The sequence below is a fragment of the Chelonoidis abingdonii genome, chromosome 4 (genome assembly GCF_003597395.2).
Source record: "Chelonoidis abingdonii isolate Lonesome George chromosome 4, CheloAbing_2.0, whole genome shotgun sequence".
Taxonomy (NCBI): domain Eukaryota; kingdom Metazoa; phylum Chordata; order Testudines; family Testudinidae; genus Chelonoidis; species Chelonoidis abingdonii.
In genome coordinates this window covers 50,995,554-51,014,048 of record NC_133772.1, presented here as the reverse complement: position 1 = coordinate 51,014,048, position 18,495 = coordinate 50,995,554, and the positions used below count along the sequence as shown (strand labels likewise).

The following is an 18,495-nucleotide window of genomic DNA, read 5'->3' as shown; positions in this document are numbered from 1 at the left end:
GTTCATGCTTAATTCAATTAGCTATATTTCATAGAAAGATATTTAACAAAATCCATTGCTTTGACCTGAAAAGTAGGTTAAATAAAACGTGACTGTACCTGCTCTATGAAATCTTTCTTCCTCCACTTTAAACAAGGTCCTGTTTGTTAAGATAGAAGGTTAAGAAAGATTTGGATTTTTTTCTCATAGGAGGGAAAAGAGATCCTTTGGATTATACCCTGTAATTGTGCAATACAAATAGGAAGCATGCATGGACTGTTTTATCAGTGCTACTGTGAGTGGCGAGTTAAACAGCTGGATTGGAGCAGTGCATTTGTTTAACCTCACTAGCATAATGAGCTGCCATGGGGATTGCTCCACTTAATAGCAGTCGTTCATTACTCTGCAACCATTTGCTCTGTTATTTCTCTTATAGCAAAGAGAATTGGCAGTTCATAGTTTTAGCCTTCTTTATAAATCACACTTAATGTCAACAGCCTTGAGACTTTGCCAAAACAATCCTAACAAATCCTAATCCCAGTCTTTCAAGGTAAGTATTTGCATCTCAGAATTCTTCTGTGTTAGTGCTGCATGTTTGCATAGGACCTTCTTGGAATGCTACTGTGATCAAAGAAATATTTAAATAATGTATTACTTTTTATTCACGGTTACTTTGCATGTTATTTATTCTTACCTTAAACTACCATAGGTATGAAATTTTCAGCAGAGAGCATATTTGGATAATTAGTGGATACAGACAGCCATTATATCACAAAGGTCATCAGACCAAATTTCATTATTAGAGAACAAGAATTCCATTTGTAATGACACAGATCTATTTGTGTGTGCCAAGCTGTGCATTAAAATGTCAGACCCTAAAGATTTTCCTACACCTGAAACCTCCGTCTACCCAGGATGATAGGTAATGCTTGGTGTTGTTCAAAGGGCGCACTGTAAAAACAATAGTGCTTTCATAAAACAAAGGTCTGTTCTTTGAAGCCATCACATTTTCAAACCCTAGCTGAGCTGCCAAGGGAAAAGAGAGATTTTTTGCTAATGGCAAAAGAAATGATTATTTTAGGGAGTGAATTAATAGGATATTAATGAGCCTTGTTCCCAGTGCATTGTTCACTTCACACTTGACAGCAGCTCCATGGATCAGAATGGAATGTGTCTGTTCTTTACTGTGAGTTTTAATATTTTGTACTGAAAGATCATAATGTTTCTCCATTATTAAAATAACCGCAAAAATTAACTTCTGCCACCAGGGAGAGACAGATGGCAGTTTGATGGCCTCATTATTCTTTTTCCTTTTTAGCAAGAGTAATGTTTTATACTGGCTTATACAATCTAAAAAATTTCCTCACTAAATCTACTGTAGCTGACAGAGTCAAAAGTATGTAAGTATATAACTGCTGAATTTCAGCTCTCTAGATGTGTTCATTGTAAATGCTTTAGGCCCTCATCTTGCAAAGACCTATGCATATTTTTAACTGTATGCACTGTGAATAGTCCAATTGTCTTCAGTATGACAACTCACCGGATGAAATCCTGGCACCATTGAAGTTAATGGCAAAACTTCCATTGACTTCAGTGGGGCAATGATTTCACCCACAGCATGCATGGGTCTTTGCAGAGTGAGGCCTTAGTGTGTAACGGATGGTGACAATGTAGTAATATTCTTGAGGAAAGATGTACATATTTATTACAGCAGGAGACAAAAAGTGAGGACATTTGGGTTCTACTCCCAACTCCACTACTAGCTTGCAAAAAAATGGATTTCAGCCACCATTGCATTCCCTCAGTCCTGGGGCAGCTCTGATGGGGTCCTCAGGTGCCAGTTAAGACAACCTGAGGGCTGGTTTAAGTGGAGGGTGTTACAGCAGCTGAGATACAGGGGAAACTCAGCCACTTTCCCTTTTTCCCAAGCAACATTCTCTGCTCTGGTCGCAAGGAGGGACAGTGGCACAGAGGCTGATCTAGTGACCCTACATCACCTGAGGTTCCCCCCTGCAGTGGCAAGGGGGGAGGGGAATCTTGCTGTGGCTGGTTAAGACAGCTCTAGTGAACTTTTGTGCTGATAGAGTGACCTAAATTTACCTTAATGCTGGGGAAGATAAGGTCCCTTCTATCTTAAATGCAGGTGTCTTATCTTGTTTAATAGGAGCCTGATCCTGCAGTCCTATTCAGGCAAAACTCCCATGATAGGATCAGTTCCAGGATGGTTAAAGGGAAATTAGACTGCATGCTCAGGTGAAAATAAGTCATAGGGCTGGACTCTGTTCTCAGCAGGTACCTGGCCTGCATTGTAAGACTCAAGTACCTCTTCCGACTTTACTGGAGTTAGCCAGATGTGACAGGGCCCTGTCCCACTCCTGTCTTTTTCTTAGTATACACAGGCTCGGAGACCTTCAGTTGTTAAATATCCCAGCACAGTTTGTTTACATTTGCCTTGCATTTCCACCACCTTACCGATCCATACACCATCTCTGCTAAAGGAGAGGGAAGGGATCTCTACCAGAGATCCTTTTCAGCTCTGCTAGCCTGCCTCTTTCTCCCCTGCATATCCTTCCTGTGCCACCTTATACCTCCTATGTTACTGGACCAATTTGGTCATTAGTCCGTCCCCCAGCCCATTCTAAGCCACTAATTAGGCCCCAACAAGTGTCTACCTGAAGGAGTCTTAAATGGTGTTTAAGTGACCAGAGTGCTCGCTCAGCTGCTGATTCCCAGTTCTGTGCCATACTAGAATTTACACAAATATAACAGAGAGCAGAATCTGGACAACTGTCTTTTGACGCTACTTCACTATTGCCCTGTTGACTTGGAACAAGTTATCAGAATTCAAAATTGACTAATAATAGTTGTTAAATGCAAAAAACAAATGGCTGTTCCTTTATCACTCTGTATAACAAGTAAAACATGATATTGCAGTTAAATTTAAAGGATTTATTCAGTGAATTCTCAGGCATAATGAATATCACTGAACTGTGAGAAACTAAATGTGGAAGCACGTCTTCAAAGAATGCAGATCTGCATACTTCTTAAGACTACTTACATTTGTTTGATAGGGACTACACAAGAGTCAGGATTTCAATCATGTCACACATACAGTGCTGTAAAACAGCTTAAAGAAGTCACACAGATGAGTGGATTTGCTTTGGTTTGCATATCCTTATTTCTGTGTTTGACAGTGAAGTGTCCCAAGAAAGCATGAAACACTAGCAGATACATTTCATTGAAATTATTCTTGCAAAGACCTTGCTTGGATGGGTAGGTTTTTTCCCCTTTCTCTGATAACTAGACAGGTCATCCTTTCTTCAACAGTCTGATATTTGTAACATGTATGTTTTCCATTTACAGTTTGATGTTATAAAGAGGTGCCTTAAGCTCAATTGGCCAAACTCATCCTTTGGTGTAATGTGCTCTGTATCACAGAAGTCACTAAAGTTGCATTCACTTATACTAGGTCCCGTTCTTACATCATCTTTAGTATAACCTCACTGAAATCACCACAGTTACACGAGGGATGGATTTGGTCCGATATTCTAGTGCTTAGATTTCTCATTCATTATAAGGAGTAAGAAATCAGGACCCGTTATAGTGATAAAAGAGGGTCTGGTAGCTTGCAGGGGAGAGTCTCAGGAATCTATGTTTCCAGATTTTGGCTTTAATCATGGAAATTATAAAGCCTTTTGGTAAATGACATGAAATTACCATAGATACTTTCAAAGCCCTTGTGACATGGCTTCATTAGACATTATGAGATACAGCATCTCATGCTCTCTAGAAATAACAGCAGCATTTTACTGTTTTAAAAGCTGATTAACATATTTGTTTTTCAGCGTTCGGCTTCACTGAACATTGTGGGCTTTTCAAATCCTTTAGAAATGGAACCGTCTTCTACAAGATTATCTAGGTCGGTTGATCCACAGATGCAAGGTGTATCTACTGTAACGCTTAACCAATCTCAGAACATGCTTCATGCCTCTGATGTTCAGCCAGAATCTGTGCCTAGCTATAGCTTGGCATTAGACAGAGCTACAAATGACCTGAACCCTTGGACAACTGATAACCTAGCAATGGGTGATTTACTCCTGGGGAACACTAAGTGCAAGGTAAGAATTGCTAACATATCTGGCTACTTTATAGCTAACGAATGCACTCTAATTAATAACGCTTGTTGTTGTCATAGTCAGTAGGTTGAAGGTTGTTACTTTGAAAAAAGAAATCCTGCTCCTCTAATGATATGTGAAGACTTGTTAGAGTTATTTTCTTGGAGTGGAAATTTAAAAAAGTAAACAGTAAATTTTGAATTACTCTTTTTCCTCTCAAGCTGGAAAATGAAGATTTTAGTACCATGAATGACCCTCTTGGAAATGACTCAGCCACTGCTGGACTGAACACCATTAATGAATTAGCTCTTTCTATGCAAAAAATGCTAGAAGAGCCTATTAATCTTTCAGTCAAGAAATCGCAACAGTGTGCCTCTCCTTCTGCACCTATCAGCGGTGCTGCTTGCCTGCAGTTGACCAGTGTAAAACAACTTAGAAATGAAGAAGGTACCAGGTTTTTCTTTATCGTCTTTTATTTTTTTAACTGCTGTTGCCTATTTTTAACCCAAGTGGCTAGTCAAAGTTTGGGGCTCAGTGGGTGTTACAGTTGGGAGTAGAAATTGGTGATAGATAGGTATTACTTTAATGCAGTCTTGTTTATTCATGAGGCATGTACAAAGTCCTGTGTCTCTGAATGCAGGAGGCAAGAACAGAATAGAGCAGTTTCTTAACTTACCAGCCCTCCAAGCCCCTTTAGCCAACACTTGACCCAAAAGCACACTCTCTAGCCTTTTCCAGGGTCATATTGTGTTCACAGGATCCTGCTTGGTTTTTTTTTGCCTCTTTTCCTCTGCCTCAGTCTTGTTTGTGACCCCAATCCCTGTATATGTTCTCTCTCCCTCCCACATACCCCTACCCAAAAACAATGCTCCGCCCCAAAGCTCCTGGACAGGTTTGCACATACTTATGTCATATGTGGGGCTTATGTTTCTAGTTATGTTAATTGAAGCATAAGTTCACACGTATCAACATCAATAGGGATTTTAACCCAACTCATGACAAGATCTCACACAGCTCAACACTGCCATACTCGCAGGCCTTGCAGTACAGTGTGGTCATTTCTGTACTTAACTAAATGTAATTCATTTTATTGTACTGCAGACTACTTCAGCATTGTTTAAAACATTACTAAGTACCTAACACAGTGGAAAGAAATGTTTAGTCTCATTTTGTAGAGGAAAAACATGGAAAGCTTATCTCTCAAGTTATCTAGCACATCACTGAATCAGAAAGGGCTGAAAACTTGCAAGTGGTTTATTGATGTGAAGTGCTCGGAGGATTAGTTCTCTTAGAAGATCTCCTGTTAATGAGACTTACAGGGATCACTAGTGAAGAACTGATTTGAACAGTCCAAATTCTCCCTTTTTTTAAAATTACTTCCAAAATGTAAGGTGACTACTGCTAAGTGCTACACTTTAAGTAGCATAGCAAATATTGGGTAAGTTAGCATATTGCACAGTGTGGCTTTTTTTCTTGGCTCATTTTACTGCATAACATTCCCTTCGGCCAAGGACTATGTCTCTATTCTTAATGGAGAACAAGATTTTGCCTAACTGCGTTCACAGGCAAATTGCCAACACTGTAAGGGCTCAGTGCTGCAAATGTTAAAGTCAATGGGACTGTTCACGCAAGAAAGGGATTGCAGGATCAAACCATTATTCTGTGACTTATACCCATATTTGGCTGTTTTTCTCTATAATGGCTAAATTAATATTACTATCAGAGCAGTGTAGTTATACTCAGATTATAATTGATACAAAGAGGGCTCCACCACAGTGAAACAAGAGAACTCATTCGTCTTACTGTATTGAACCAGGTGCTGGCAGTTATGCCACAACACACTGTACAGGCAGTGAGGATCTCAGCACTCCAGAAGGAGCACTGGAGAGACTGTGTGTCAGGCAGCTACAATTTAAGTGCCACTGCTGCCCTTGGTGCTCTGGCCCCAGTCTGCAGGCTGATACAGAGATCAGAGCCTTGAGCATGCCTCCTCCCTGCCCCGGGCCCTTTAAATCTCCATCAGAGCCCCAAGCCTGGGATCACAGTGGCAGCTGGGACCCCCTGGGGCTCTGTCAGCAATTTAAAGGGCCCGGGACTCCACTGCAGTAGCAGCAGCTGGGAGCCCCAGGCCCTTTAAATTGCTGACAGAACCCCGGGGGGTCCCAGCCACCTCTGCAGCTCATAGCTCCAGGGGTGATTTAAAGGACTTGGGGCTCCCAGCCACTGCTACCACAGCTGGAGCCCTGGGCCCTTTAAATCTTGATTTAAAGGGCCTGGGGCTTTAAAGGACCTGCCTCTTCTGGTTGAGACCTCGCCCCCCACTCAGGACTTCAGTGTAGTGGTAAGTCCTTTAACTTACTTTCACCCCTGCATATAATGCCCCTAACATACATTTTGCCATGATATTATTGATCAGCAAATTGAGTTTTCAGATGATACCTCACAAAGCATAGTTTGTACAAAGATTATTACAACAGCATGTAGTGTGTGGACACAGGTACGTTCTGTTACACTCGCCCCTTGGTGGCCACAAAAGGGCCTCTCACAATCTGATCCAATGCAGTGCTCCGGCAACATTTACCTTGCACTTCTGTGTTGACTCCTTAATAGCATGACCAGATGTCCCAATTTTATAGGGACAGTCCCGATATTTGGGGCTTTTCTTATATAGGCACCAATTACCTCCTCACACCCTGTCCCGATTTTTTCACACTTGCTGTCTGGTCACCCTACTCCCTAAAACTGTGGCTTCCGATTATTTTCTCTTTAACATTGTCCTATTTAAGGAGGAAAATGGTAGTGTTCATAATGGATCCAATCCTGTTCCCATTTCAGTCAATGACAGTAGAATAGAGCCCCCTGTTCCCAAATTAATCCTATGTAGTTAAATTCTGTAATGAGGATTACACGCACGGTGCCACATGGGGAGGAGAAAAATGGTGCTTGCGTGTGTGAGGAAGGATGGGCTGTGGGAGAGTTGTATTCAATTCCTGCTCCACCACAAATATCCTGTGTGATCTTGGGCAAGTCATTTAGGCCCAGATCCTCAAAGGTATTTAGGTGCCTAACTCAGTGCCTCAGTTTCCTATCTATAAATGGGGATAATAGTGTTTCTCTACCGCACAGAGGTGTTGTGAGGACAAAGACGGTAATGTTTAGTGAGGTGCTCAGATACTGTGAGTGATGGGGGGCAGGTAATTACCTTAGACAGATATGAAGTTACTCCAGATTGCAAATATGATGTCACATTATGTGAATATTAAAGTGCCTCTCTACCCTAATCTGACTCTGATATTATAGATATTTTCTTAATTTTCTTTTCTGTTCCAGAGTCCAGTAATTATGAAAAGGAAAATATTGAGATGGATGTAAAAAGTAATCAGAACATCAGGTAATAGAATCACTTTCTGCATAGAAGTATTGGCCATGAAATTTGATGCACATAGTCCGAGTGTATCCAGCTTAGTGTTGTTGGCAGGCTGTTTTAAAAGAAAACAGGTTGCCTTGTAACTAATAATTCCAGAAGACATAAAGTAACCACCATGGCTAATGCCATATATTCCAGTTGCTTCAAGGTATTTGCAAGGGCTTTTTGAAATTGCACTGGTATTTTTAAAAGGTGTGAAATGGGCCCCAGCCATACTGGGACTTGAGGGAGCACAAAGGTGTCTCCTATTGCACACATCACCCCCTCCACCTCTGCAGCTATGTTGCATAGAGCTCTGATATGGGTGAGAATCTGGGCCTGCATATCACTGATGAACAAAACAAGTACATCTACCAACCCCTCTTGTGTTCCTAATTTCAGTGGAATGTACACTTAACACAGCGATACTAGCAGTGTATAATAGGGATCTAGCAGTGTATGGGGTCAGGGAGGAGTGGGTGATTAAATAAGATCACGTGCAAGTGAAGGTACGTTACCACCTTGGCAGAAAAACAAAGACACTTCCAGACCCTTGTTGAAGTTCATTTTTATTTTAGCTGTCTCGTTTATAATCAAGTATCAGTTAATTCTCCTTAAATACAACATTATTCTGCTCCGGTTTCTTATAAAAAATATGCATACGCATTTTACAGCTAAAGGTCCTTACCATTTTATAGCACTTTATTCACCTGTATGAAATGAGTTGGAGGTCTCAGCCCAGCTCAGGGCAGACAGATTTACATTTTAAAAAGCGTTTTCATAAATTGGAAAACTACATTTTCAAAGCAATGTTGGATTCGTACATCTTCTGTGACACGCTTTATGATCATGAACATGTCACTATTTATAGACTATACCACTGGAACTACTAAAACGCCACATAATCCAAATTATATATGAAAAGTCCTGTATAGTCCAGAAAGATACAACAGAACAAGGAGTGCAGGACTCTAACTAATCTTGCCATTTTTGCATAATTTTGCTTTCAAATATTGTTTTCCAAATATTTTCACTTTGAAATGATGTGGCTAGTGTGATATTTCTTGAAGCCAGTCACACTCTGAAGAGTGTCTGCCCTCACTGGCTTTGGGCAGTTGAAGCACAAAGGTAGGAGGGCAGACATTATAGGCAGAGATTTAGGCCCCCAATTCAGCAAAGTAGCTAAGCACATGATTAAATTCAAAATGGTGAGGTGTCCTGTTCCTCCTTAGCAAAGCACAGCAGTGTGTGCATAAATTCCACTGGCTTCACCTTAGGCATGTGCTTTAATGCTTTGCCTGAAAGAAAAAAACAAACAGAGTAATACGGAAAAGATGCTTAAATTAAGAGAAGAGGACTCTGTACAATGCTAATGAATTTGATCATAATTTCAGAGCTTGTACTAAAGAGCTGAAGATCCCCTATGTGCGATTGGAACGGCTGAAAATATGTGCATCAGAATCTGGGGAGCTTCCAGTGTTCAAACTGCAGCCCCAGAAAGATGACCAAGATGAGACTTTCCTTCTGATAATTGAATGTGGTACCCAGTCTTCAAGTATGGCTATAAAAGTGAGTTGGGTTTGCATGGTTGGTTGGTTGCTTGCTTGCTTGCTTGCTCTCTCTCTCTTCCCCCACTGACTTTGCTAGGCTTCTTGTGATACTTGGAACTGCTCTACTGATGGATTTTACTATTCTAAGATACTCTAGATACTTTGGTGATGGGTAGCAGTATAAAACCCCAAGATTAATAACTACTGCAGCACTGGTTAGCTGTGTTCTTAGAGTATCCCCCACTACCTTGTTACTTCCCTTTCAAGAATACTTCCGATGGGCTTTGACACCAAAGCAGTGGTTGTATATTGGTGCTGTAATGGCCGCTTTGATCCATCCATCATACAGGGCGAACTGCTTAAAAACAAATCTAAGACCTGCCAGACCTATGCTTTAGAACTGAAGTTCAATTTAATAGTATTTAAAAAGGAACCTTCTGCCTCCTCAACATAGCTTTGAGCCTGAACTTGTTCCCATTAAAATCAGTGTACGTTTGGCATTGATGTAGATGAGAGCAAAAGACCTAGTCCCTTTTTGACACAAAAGTGGATTTCCTTTAAAACTTGCATTCCACCAGGGATACTGCATGGAATTTAGTTGTCACGAAAAACAATATAGAGTTGACATCTAAGCTGGAACTGGTTTCTGTGACAGACTTTTAATAATAATAATAATAAATAATTAATCATATCCAGCTCTTACATAGTCCTTTTCATCTTTAGATTTCCAAGGACTTTATGATGGAGGTCAGTATCATTATCCCTGTTTTACAGATAGGGAAATTGAGGCCAGTGGCAGAGACTGGAGTCCCAGTCCAATGCTGTATCTAGCAGAGTCCACTTCAGACAGGCCTCTGTTACAGTTAGGGAATCAGATGTGAAAAAGATGATTCTGTTATTCTGGATTTCTTTCTTCCAAGGTCAATCAAGATAATCCACCTGAAGGACCAATTCCCACATACGAAGATAGGAAGTTCCCCATCAGCCGCTCAGCCGGACAGGCACCATCTGCTTTTGTAGATATCCCTCCTGTTGATCACAAGCTTAGCAATGGGAATGGCATCCCCAGCATGAAAAAATCTCTGCTCGCTCAGGAAGCCAATCCAATTGAGAATGAGGATTTCTGTGCCGTTTGTCTAAATGGAGGAGAACTGTTGTGTTGTGATCACTGCCCCAAAGTGTTCCATCTCTCATGCCATGTTCCAGCTCTGCTCAGCTTTCCAGTGTGAGTACATATAACACTTCCCTTATTCTGTCTCTGATTCTGCCTGAAGGACATATATGTCAGTGTTACAAGGGCTCTATCACATTCTCGCTCTGTATTGCCTTTCTTGGTCATTTTACAAAAGGCAGGAAAATTTTCCCATTCTCTTATACCAGGAGTCAGATGAATTACGAACAATATCTATGATCTCCTCCAGCCAGCACTATAAAGGAGAGGCTGACTTGAATTTTATAAACATGAATGCAGTGTGTTGGAGACAACTAAATCCCTAGATTTTGTATAAAATCTGTGGTAAAGTTCAGATTACCCTCTGTCAGGGTAAAAAACAGTGCAAGGACCAGGAAACTCAGTGAGTTTCATTTTGTAGAGTTTCCTCCTGGTTTCATTAGGGGGAGATTGTCCCCCCCTCACACAAAGAAGGCAGGCTGCAAGGCCGTCTAAATACAGTATGTGGATGACCTCAACTTCAGACCTATGACTGTTAAGAGATTTGTGGAAGGCTGGGGCTTTTGTGCAGAGAACCAGTGCTTCTGTAGTAGCCCCGGGGTCCTTCTCATATCTCTCAACCTGCCAACATCTGTAAATCTCAGTTCCATGATTCTGAATTTCAGATGTAGGTCATTTACAAAAGGAAGAGTCAGAGACACCACATTTGTGCGGAGTGCAGGTAAATTTGCCTCTAAAATGACAGAAGTCCCTTGAAAGGTGGGGTACTCATGTAACGGGTATGGACAATCCTTTCTCCTCCCAAGCCTGCAAGATTTCATTTTGTTGTTGTTGCTAGAAATAGCTAAATTGTTAAAACGTAGTTTCAAAACATTGTATAAAGCAAACTTTCCCTATAAGATAAACATGGTGGGCCAACTTCAGATTCATCCCTGTTGGAACCATTTAGTCCCTAAATGTAGCTAGTTCTTTTTCAGGGGAAGGAGGCATGGCAATGCTGTTTGCCTGTCATTGTAACTTTTTTTAATGGTAGATATTTAGGCCTGATTCTACAAAAGTCGCATCTGTCAGGGTTCTGTTGAGACCAATGGGGCTCCTGCTAAAGGATCTGCCAGTAAGGACCCTTTACATCCATGCAGAGTCCCTTTCAATCATTTGGGGCCATTTATCCCAGCAAACACACATGGAGATAACTTTGAATTCTTTGCCCATTGATGTTTTGAACCACTTCTTTTTCAGCTATTATTGAGGATTTACTGTGGCTTGACAAGTATCTCTTTGTATAAGTCCTTTCTATATTTTGAATAACTGATTCTGTAATCTATAAGGGCTTGAACCAGTCCCCCCTAAAATCAATGGAAAGGTTCTGATCAGTAAGGATCAAAGAGAGTGAAATACTGACAATGGTCCCAGGGACCTCTGATATTTATTGCATTGATTTGTTTTCCCTATATTTTTTTTAAAAAAACTATGCTGGAAATCATCTAGCTGTGCACTCAATAGGGTATGCTCACACATGCACTTATTACAATTTCCCTCCTCCTCCCTCCCTCTGCTCCATCCTGTTGCCACAGTGGATGTAGCAAGCATCTTGTGTTAAATTAGATGGTAAACCTTTGGGGAAGGGACTGATTGGGGCCTATTTTAATGCAAATAATAGATATCAGTAGAGAAGATGTATTATAAAAGACCAGAATTGTTTCTAAATACCGTTTTCGCCAAAGCTTTCCATTAGGTATCATTTGTCCTTTCAATTCAGGACATGACATTTTGCTATCTTGCAGGGGAGAATGGGTCTGTACACTCTGCCGTAACCTGTTGAAGCCCGAGGTAGAGTACGACTGTGAAAACACACGCCACAGCCGTTGTAACAAAGGGGATAGAGCACTGCATGGCCTTGATGACCTTGACCAGAAGGTGGGTACAAATATATACCAATAAATATAGACACAGAATTCCCCATTGCCAGTCTCCTCAGCTATTAAATCCCCTATGAAATATAACTCTATTCTGAAAGTCTGTGCAGTAAACTTCAGTCTACTCAGCAGCTTGCACCATGAACCAAGCATCACAAATACAAGATGGAGCTTGTGCATCTCAGTGATATCTGGAATTGTTCAGATCTTTTGGAGTTGAGCAGTGAAGTTTCTGTAGGGAAAAGGAATTGGCTACAAAGATTTCCTTTGGCTGGTTACTGAACAGAGTTGAAATGTAATGGCTCACTGGCAGTTCTTAAACAAAGTTCCTGGCACCAACTGAGAAAAGGAAAGAATGATAATATAAATGTTTCTTAAGTTACCATGTAACTGTGTGCTTTTTTTATATTGTACTACTAACTATCTTTCACCATTATATATTCATTTATATTAACGTGGAACATTTGGCCAACTACTGCCAGAGATTTCTGCTGATTGCCTACTGTTAATTGGTCCTTGGTGGCAAACTTTCTAAATAAAAGATTTCTTTTAATTGTAGCTATGTGTGGATGCATTGGGAAAAGATTTGTAAAGGGGATTAGACAGAATAGGAAGCAGCAAAGAGTTTATTGTTTGCAAAATTCTAAGAAGTATCAAATGATTTAATGTGTTTAAGATTCTGTATTCTTAAAGAAACAGAGTCAATAAATTAATGTCATTTAGCAGACACCCACAGCCAAATTTTCAAAGGGCTTTTGAAAATATACATGTGAGATGAGTAAGTATACCCATGTGTGCACACAAAACAATTGTGTGCGTAAGTGCTAGTCTTCATTCACAGATGTAGCCATTTGTGCACTTGCAAAAAGAAAAGCTAAAAGGGAGGCCACATTTTCAGGGGCCTCTTGAAAATTTGGCCCTTATTATCCCATGTTCTGTACATATGATACCTCCATGTGGATCACAGCAGGTGCCTCTGATAGTGAAATGTTCTCAACTAAATAGTTTTTTACTGTTGCTGCTGTTCTTTTAGTCAGTGACTGAAAGAAGTGAGAGTATGGAAGGAGTGAGTGCAAAAAGTGTGTGTGTGGGGATTTCCCAAGAGTCAGTCTAATAATACAATAAAATATTTATTTAGAAAGAAACATCCAAAATAATATGGATCTTAAAGAAGAAAAGTAGTGTTATCATCAGCATGGTGTGTGGTATTGAAGTACTTGGTTATGAAATGAGGCTAATTATACACAGGGTTAGGAAGCATACCTTTCAGTATTCAGAAGTGCATGGCTCTGCAGCAACTCCCAATAGTCTCAGCATTGATTCTAATTTTGGGTTTTACAGAAATGTGAAAAGTTGGTGCTTGCCCTGTTCTGCAGTAGCCTGAGCCTTCCATTCCATGAGCCTGTCAGTCCACTGGTAAGTGCTACATACACAGAGAACTAGGAGACAATCCAAAGAATAATCGACCTCTGCTCACAACTCTCTTCTTGTCTTCTCAAAGGATAAACACTGACATTCCAACTAAACAGTGGAGTCACCTACTGTTAGGTGTTCCCTCTTGTGCAGTGCCACTAAGGTACCAGATCAGAAACCGAAACACTGATGACCTATACAACATGCCAGCAAATTTTGTAATAGCACGTTTGGGTGTTTAGTGTAAGATGTTTACAAAATGCCAGGTTGGTGGGAGGTGTCACATTAAGTTAGGACTATAGATTTACTGGCAGTGGCAGATTAGCCACTGGGTCAATGGAGCCTGTATCCAGGGGCCCTGGAAAAATGGGTGCCCTGGCGCCCCATCCTGCTCCACCCGCCCATGGGCACTCTTGCGTGGGAGGGAGGATGGTGTGTGAGGGCTTGCCCTGCTCCACCTGGCAGAAAGTGGGGGGCCCACTTGCTCTGGTGCAGGGCCCCCACAAACTCTAATCCATTTACTGGTTATGTAGAAAATGCAAGATAGCCCAGTGGTGCAGTGGCAGTATATTATGCTGCCATAAGAGTAGGTTTGGAAGGATTACATTTTTACTGGTAAATGTCAGTAAACATCAATTGCACCTTACAAACACAAACCAACAAAAAATATTTCCATCTATAACAACAATTTACAGGTAGGCAAAGTAAGAAAAATGCTGCTTGACATATGATGTTTACAGTTGGTGTTTTAATGATCATAAAACTGTAACTTTTTGAATCTCTATGTCTACTGTCATTAAATTGTCTGTCTGTCTGACCCACCCAACCCTTAATTTCCCAAAACTGTGAAAATTTGAAGATTGAAATAGAAAAAATGCTTAAAACCCATAATTTTATACAACTATAAAAACTGAAATTGATAAAAATCAATGCTTAAAAATAAACATTGATAATTGCCAAAATTATAAAAATATAAAAATTGAATTCTGGCGAGCCTACCTAAGAGTGACCTGGACTTTGGAGTAACTGGATGCATGATAAAGGTGATGCCATTCTCTAGTGTCAGTCTCTTAAGACCATTGTTCGTTGATCCAGGCACCATACTGTCTCTCCAGTATTTACTGTGTATGTTGAGGAGAACACAACGGTAAATATCATGATACTGGACCGCAGCATGAAGCAATTTGGAGGAGAAAATTAGAGAAAAGCAGAATGAATGACCCGTATAGTAATATAATATAAGAAAAAAATTGCAACTCAAAGCAAATCACCAAGCACTTGTGGAACGAATTACCATCAAGCAAGTTGCTTTTTGGGGAGATTAAATGAGAGAGATCCTAATATCTGGTGCCCACCCAAGAAGCTGAGGTTGGCATCAGAAAAATTCTGTGGTGACACACTTTATAGTCACTACAGGCTGAGCCCTGACAATGGTGCTTTGGTTTAAAAGTAGTGTAAAAATGTCAGTCCATTACGGTTTAACCTGCAATTTGTTCCCATTGAAGGGTCCTGATTAGTTTATTAGATACATTTGTTAAGAACATAAGAATGGCCATGCTGTGTCAGACCATCTAGCGCAGGATTCTGTATCCAACAGTGGCCAGTGCCAGATGTTTTTCTAAACTGCAAGGTGACATCATCTCAGAATATTATTGTTAAGGCTGACTGGGGGGAGGCGTTATTTTGTTGTCAGTGTTACACATATTACTGTATCCATAAGGGTTAAATGACAACAGGAGCATCATGCTGTAATGGGGTGGAACTCCAGAGACTGGAAATCGCAGAAGAACAGTCACCACAATGCAGTGGTTTGAAGATCAATCTTGCAAGCATATAGGTCTTTAATCCAGCCTCATATTTGTTAACTAAGGAATGAGGAGGGTTATTTTTAAGTTAGGAGTTGGATTTTTCCTCAGATTTCCTGTGTAACTATGGGTGAATCACTCCTGTTGTCCTGTAACTCACTTTCCTTATTTGTAGAATGGAAATAATAATACTTATTTACCTCAGAGGGATGTTTGAGATCTTAGATGGAAGGCACTATAGCCAGAGCAGTAGTATTAATTAACTGGGTTCCCATTTTGACAACGGTTATGCCTAACAATCTCTTTTTATACAGGCTCGTCATTATTACCAGATCATCAAAAGGCCCATGGACCTGTCAATCATGCGGAAAAAACTCCAAAAGAAGGACAAATCACACTATTCTGTACCAGAGGAGCTGGTAGCTGATGTGCGTCTCATGTTCTGGAACTGTGCAAAGTTCAATTATGTAAGTATCTGCTATGCAGAAACCAGCACCCACCACCATCAATCTGTGAAACAGAAATTGTGGGTCTTATCGACCACTTTATTACACTGGTGTAATTACTGATTCCATTGGAGTTACACTGGAATAAACTGGTCTAACTGAGTGGATAATGAGACTCCTTAACTCTTAGAAATTCTATAGATTAGTTAATGCCAGAAATATGTGTTTGGGGAGTAGAGCTATATGGATATAAAAACTAAAAGAATGATGTGTCAGCCAGCTAATGGACGTCCTGAGATGTGAGCTACTGAAGTGCTACTGGATTTGCTATAAGGATCCAAACATCCGGCAAAGTAACTGGGAGAATTAAGGTTTGCAGGAGGAGAGCTAACAGATTCCAAAGCACTGGAGGAGGATGCTCTCAGTTACTATAGCCAATAGCAGATCCATTTTCTAATGGGTGCAGAAAATGCTGCTTAATAGCAGCACCTGGATTAAATGTATGGTGTAAGTGCAGAGGAACTTGGCAGACTGTGGGAAGAGCAGAGGAAGCTACTGGAGATGTAGGAGACAAGTTCCAAATACAGGACACTCTTGTTTCAGACAGGAGGCTAGGCAGACCTGCTATTTTAGCCTTGGCGAGTTATGGGCATACAATGATACCGGATTATTATTTCTTCTCTTACAGCCAGATTCAGAGGTTGCAGAGGCTGGAAGATGCCTGGAAATGTTCTTTGAGGGCAAGCTGAAGGACATTTATCCAGACAAGCATTTTCCTTTGATGCAACAAGAAGACTCTGATTCTGAAGAAGTGGAGAGGGAGAATAGCCAAATGGCCCCCAAAGGGTTCCCATGGCCATCCTATGGACAGGAGTGCATTCAGCCTAAAAGGAGGCGGCGCCATGCTGTAAGAATGCAAAAGCAAAGGCATTTGATTGCTAAGTGGCCACACTGCTAATTCTGTTTACAAGTGTTGATGTGAAGTTTTGACAACTGTTTGTGGGAATCAGCTGTCAAGCTTCTATCCCATAAATGCAGTCAGTGCTACAAATGTATAGCAATATGCTCTCAGTGGAATAAAGTGTCAGTGGTATAAATGTGCATGAGTGAAATCTCTCAAACTACCTGGTTATCTTCTAGTAGAAAATGGTGTAGAGAATTTTTTAAAAGATTAAACCCTCTAGCTATTGACTGTTTGTTTCCTTTGTATGCAGGAAAGTGAAAAAACTAAAAGAACGATGTTTCAGCCAGCTAACAGCCTGCCTCAGGTGTGACCTGCCGGAGTGCTACTGGATTTGCTATGAGGAACCAAACACCTAGCAAAGTAACTGACAGAGTTAAGGTGTGTGGGAGGAAAACCAAGAAAACATTTGGGTTGTTAAACTAAAACATTTGTCATCTGCTGACCACCAGCCTCACTCAAAGACTTGGGGAGATGATTAAGAGATCTGAGCATTTTTAATCTACCCAGCACTCTGCCTATCTAATCGCTTGTATGTTTGCAGCATTTACACTGAAGTACTAATGTTATGGTGACATATAATGATTAATCATAAAAGTAGGATGCTAATAATCTATAATACTTCTGTACAATTTCATAATCTATTTAATACAATCCTTCATTTTATAGAGCACAGCTAACCATGTAATCTTGCATCTGCAATGCAAATGTTGACCATGATGTATGTTAAATATGGAGGCTAGTCACCAAAGACCAAATCCTGCAGTCTTATTCAGCAATTTCTTTGGGAACTCTGACTGAGTCAGGCCTGCAGGATGTAATTATCTGGTTAGTTGTTTCTTTTGAAGTGGCATATTCTCATGAAATCACAAAACAGTACATGCTGTTGTGAACTATTTCTGAATGCACAGTGGATGCTCAGTTTGCAAAGAGTCACTGCACTTGTATCTAACTCAATGCTTTGTATAGCATCGGGGATCCCTTGAGTATCAAAGGCAGCAAAACCAAATCCTGTTTTTGTCCTTTAAAGTGTGCAGTGGAGTTTGCCATGTTAATGACAAAGCAATTATATGGTTATAGAAGTGCCTATAAAATAAAGTGATATCTTGCTGATTTCCTGTTTGGTTACTTCTGGTTAACAACAATGCCTTAAAATGGTATTAGCCAGTGTACACACAGAGCTCACAGGAGAAATGAAATTATCACTAATTCTTCATTTTCTCAGATTGCCCAAACCATTGGCAGAACAACTCTGAGGACCAGATTGTAGTTTCCAATTTCCCTGACCAAGGTGTAATTGTGCTGAGCAGGCTCTGAATGGTGACCTGGAGTCCAGAGGTCACAGGTTGCCTCCCTAGAGGAGAACTAGGAACCAGACTTTACGTTGGCCAGAACATTGGGTGTGGGGGGGGTGTCTTCCTCCTCCTTGTGCTCTTGCCCAGCTGTGGAAGAAAGGGCCATTATCTGGCCCAGGGAGAGATCTGTTGCAAATCCCACACCTAGTTGATTTCATTGAGCTATAATCTGTTTCCTGAAAATAAAGAAGATATTTTCAGCACAGTTTCTAATGGCTGTTGTCTGGTCACCATGTATGTGATTTTAGAGAACACTCTAAACAAAGAATTTATTTATGGAATAACAAGACTCAAATGCTATATTCTGTTGTCTGTGTTACTTATTGTTTGCCGTTAACTCAGTAGTGAGATGGTGTCTTCTCTGCTTTGACATAATAA

At 40.6% G+C, this 18,495-nt stretch overlaps 1 protein-coding gene across 2 annotated transcripts in view; it reads left to right on the top strand.

The window, feature by feature from the left end:
- TRIM66 (tripartite motif containing 66) overlaps nucleotides 1-17,875 on the top strand; it is a 76,998-nt gene extending 59,123 nt beyond the window's left edge. For both annotated transcript variants that reach the window (XM_075065151.1, XM_032796808.2), the window contains 10 exons: nucleotides 3,825-4,097; nucleotides 4,316-4,541; nucleotides 7,425-7,485; nucleotides 8,895-9,069; nucleotides 9,971-10,275; nucleotides 12,006-12,138; nucleotides 13,479-13,553; nucleotides 15,670-15,822; nucleotides 16,490-16,708; nucleotides 17,016-17,875. In XM_075065151.1, the coding sequence (XP_074921252.1) occupies nucleotides 3,825-4,097; nucleotides 4,316-4,541; nucleotides 7,425-7,485; nucleotides 8,895-9,069; nucleotides 9,971-10,275; nucleotides 12,006-12,138; nucleotides 13,479-13,553; nucleotides 15,670-15,822; nucleotides 16,490-16,708; nucleotides 17,016-17,075 (1,680 nt within the window). In that variant the 3' untranslated portion in view covers nucleotides 17,076-17,875. The remainder of the gene's footprint in view (nucleotides 1-3,824; nucleotides 4,098-4,315; nucleotides 4,542-7,424; nucleotides 7,486-8,894; nucleotides 9,070-9,970; nucleotides 10,276-12,005; nucleotides 12,139-13,478; nucleotides 13,554-15,669; nucleotides 15,823-16,489; nucleotides 16,709-17,015) is intronic.
- The last annotated feature ends 620 nt before the right edge of the window (nucleotides 17,876-18,495 follow it).